The sequence below is a fragment of the Artemia sp. Qi Xiang Cuo genome, chromosome 3 (assembly GCF_049724085.1).
Source record: "Artemia sp. Qi Xiang Cuo chromosome 3, ASM4972408v1, whole genome shotgun sequence".
Lineage (NCBI taxonomy): Eukaryota > Metazoa > Arthropoda > Branchiopoda > Anostraca > Artemiidae > Artemia > Artemia sp. Qi Xiang Cuo.
The window spans coordinates 92,965,667-92,968,195 of NC_142796.1; the positions used below are offsets into that span (position 1 = coordinate 92,965,667).

Below are 2,529 nucleotides of genomic sequence, written 5' to 3' on the forward strand. Positions count from 1 at the left end.
AGGCTGAATTTGATGGTGGGGTTTTCAATTAAGTTCTATGACTTTTAGGGGTGTTTCCCCTTTTTCCAAAATAAGGCAAATTTTCTCAGGGGCGTAACTTTTGATCAGTAAGACTAAACTTGATGAAACTTATGTATCTGAAATCAGCATAGAAATATAATTCTTTTGATGCATCTATTGGTGTCGAAGTTCCGTTTTTTAGAGTTTCGATTACTATTTATTTATTTCAAATTTATTTATTTCAAACAGTTCGTTACCACGAACTGTTTGACTTGTTCTCCGTGGCTATCGAAAACATAACTGCATATGGGGCTCTTTTTCAATATAATTTATTCCCAACTTTTCCAAATTTTTAGAAAGTATATGCCGTATGGTTGTGTAAGTTTTCACGTAACTAATCCAATTCATTGATTTTCACTATCCTAGATGTCTTAACTTAGACATGACTGTAAAAGAATGTTTTGTAGCTTAGTTTAGTTTATTTATCCCTAAGATTCAAAATATATAAACCCTTTTTTAATATTCAACAAAAAAACAAGTTTTTTCAACTGAAAGTAAGGAGCAACATTAAAACTTAAACAAACAGAAATTATGACATATATGAGGGAGGTTGCTCCTCTTCAACACCTCGCTGTATATATATATATATATATATATATATATATATATATATATATATATATATATATATATATATATATATATATATATATATATATATACGTATATATATTATTATTATTATTATTTATTGAAAACCTGTCTTATTACAAAAAAGAAATGACAGAGCACTATAAAAAAAAGCAAAAGATCACTATGCAACTGTAGCAATGTAACTAGTGTAGAAGGAGTTGGCTCCAAGCATGTTTTAACAACAAAAATGACGGAGCACAACGAAAGACAAAAAAAAAAAAAAACTGATGGACACACTACTTTCTAGGACAAAAGACAATTAGAAAACACATATATGAAGACACAAAACACATATATGAAGAACACAAAAACACATTCATATGTGAAAACACATATGAAGAACAGAGGCACTTGTAACCTAACCTGAAGAAGAGGAGCTATGACAATGTATATGTCGATGTGGCTAGTCTTTTGGTTGTGGAGCCACATAGATGTGGCTAGTCTTTTGGTTGTGGAGCCACATAGATGTGGCTAGTCTTTTGGTTGTGGAGCCACATAGATGTGGCTAGTCTTTTGGTTGTGGAGCCACATAGATGTGGCTAGTCTTTTGGTTGTGTTTTTCTATGAGCTTAACAACAGCTATAGTAGGATTTGCTGTGTGAAGTCTACTGATGAGCTTTGAATTGCTTGTCCAAATTGGATATCTCAGTAAATATTTTGCGAAACGGAAGAAGGTTGAACAGATTTTCAATTTATCAACGTGTGTAAGAACCTTCCAGAAGGGTCCAATATAGAGAATGTGGGGGAGAGTAACAGGGTCGACAGATAACAGCGATTAAAACGAAACTTATCAGAGACTATGGAAGCGTATGAGGCTGATATGCGGCATTTGATGTGTTCTGTTAAAAGATGACGAATGTGAGAAATTGTATTTCGAATGGTAATGCCAAGATAAACGATTTAGTCGGACGGGCGGATCTTTGAATCTCCAAGTACAATTTCATCAGGAAGTGTGCCTTTCCAATTAAAAAGGACTACGCCAGTTTTTTCAGCGTTGAATTCAATGCCCGATTTTAAATACTCGGTTTGCAGTTTTTGAAATGTTTCAGGATTTTTGTCTAGAGTTCGGCTAAGGTTAAAAATGTCATCAGCATAAGTGACTAAGGATATATTCTGACCAAAAAGGACGCAGGACATCTGACACTGATCTTGAGCCTCGAGGACGTAGCTATTGAAATAACAAGGTGAGGCGACGGCACCTTGCCTTACTCCTTTCTTAACTGGCACTAGTTCTATCCTCTGGCTTTGCCATTTCATCTTTCTCAAGGGGGATTTTAAGTCAGACTCATAGCTTGGTATGCATATCCCTTTGAGATCTGATAATAGCCGGACTTACTCCTCTTTTGGCAGTCCTTAAGAGCATAAGAGGGTGGATCAGGGAGTCAAAGGCGCGGCGAACATCGTGACTAGCCAGGGCAAGTGAACTACGTGAGAGAGAAGCATCAAGCAGTGCATTAGCAACAACCTTAAGGGCGTCCGCACAACCAATACCATGTTGAAAGCCAAATTGATGGGGAGGCGTTTAAAATTTTTCTTCTAGCTCTTTTACGAACAGTAGCTCATAGAGCTTGCATAGGGTGGTTGATACAGTTATGGGTCTGAAAGATTTGCATTGACTGGCGGTTTTTCCTTTTTTCGGAATAGGAGAGATCTCCTTTATAGAATGTTGACGGAACCAAACCTTGAGTAAAAATCATTTGCAGTAATAAAGTGAGATGTTCTAAAAGTGCAGGACCACCACATTTGATATGTAGAGCGTGAATTCCATCTATGACTCGTGATTGCTTTGGTTTAAGGCGCATAATGGAATTAGCAACAGACATTACATATACTATG

General features: G+C 36.1%; 1 protein-coding gene across 1 annotated transcript; it reads right to left on the bottom strand.

Annotated features, from left to right (window-relative positions):
- Positions 1-1,593: 1,593 nt before the first annotated feature.
- Positions 1,594-1,950, bottom strand: LOC148954758 (uncharacterized). The gene has a single exon (XM_089086505.1). It carries the CDS (start codon positions 1,948-1,950, stop codon positions 1,594-1,596), a length of 357 nt encoding a protein of 118 aa, XP_088942631.1.
- Between the last annotated feature and the right edge of the window lie 579 nt (positions 1,951-2,529).

Excerpts from the sequence above, each read along its gene's own strand:
- LOC148954758 (XM_089086505.1), bottom strand. The coding sequence starts at position 1,950 with ATGAAATGGCAAAGCCAGAGGATAGAACTAGTGCCAGTTAAGAAAGGA.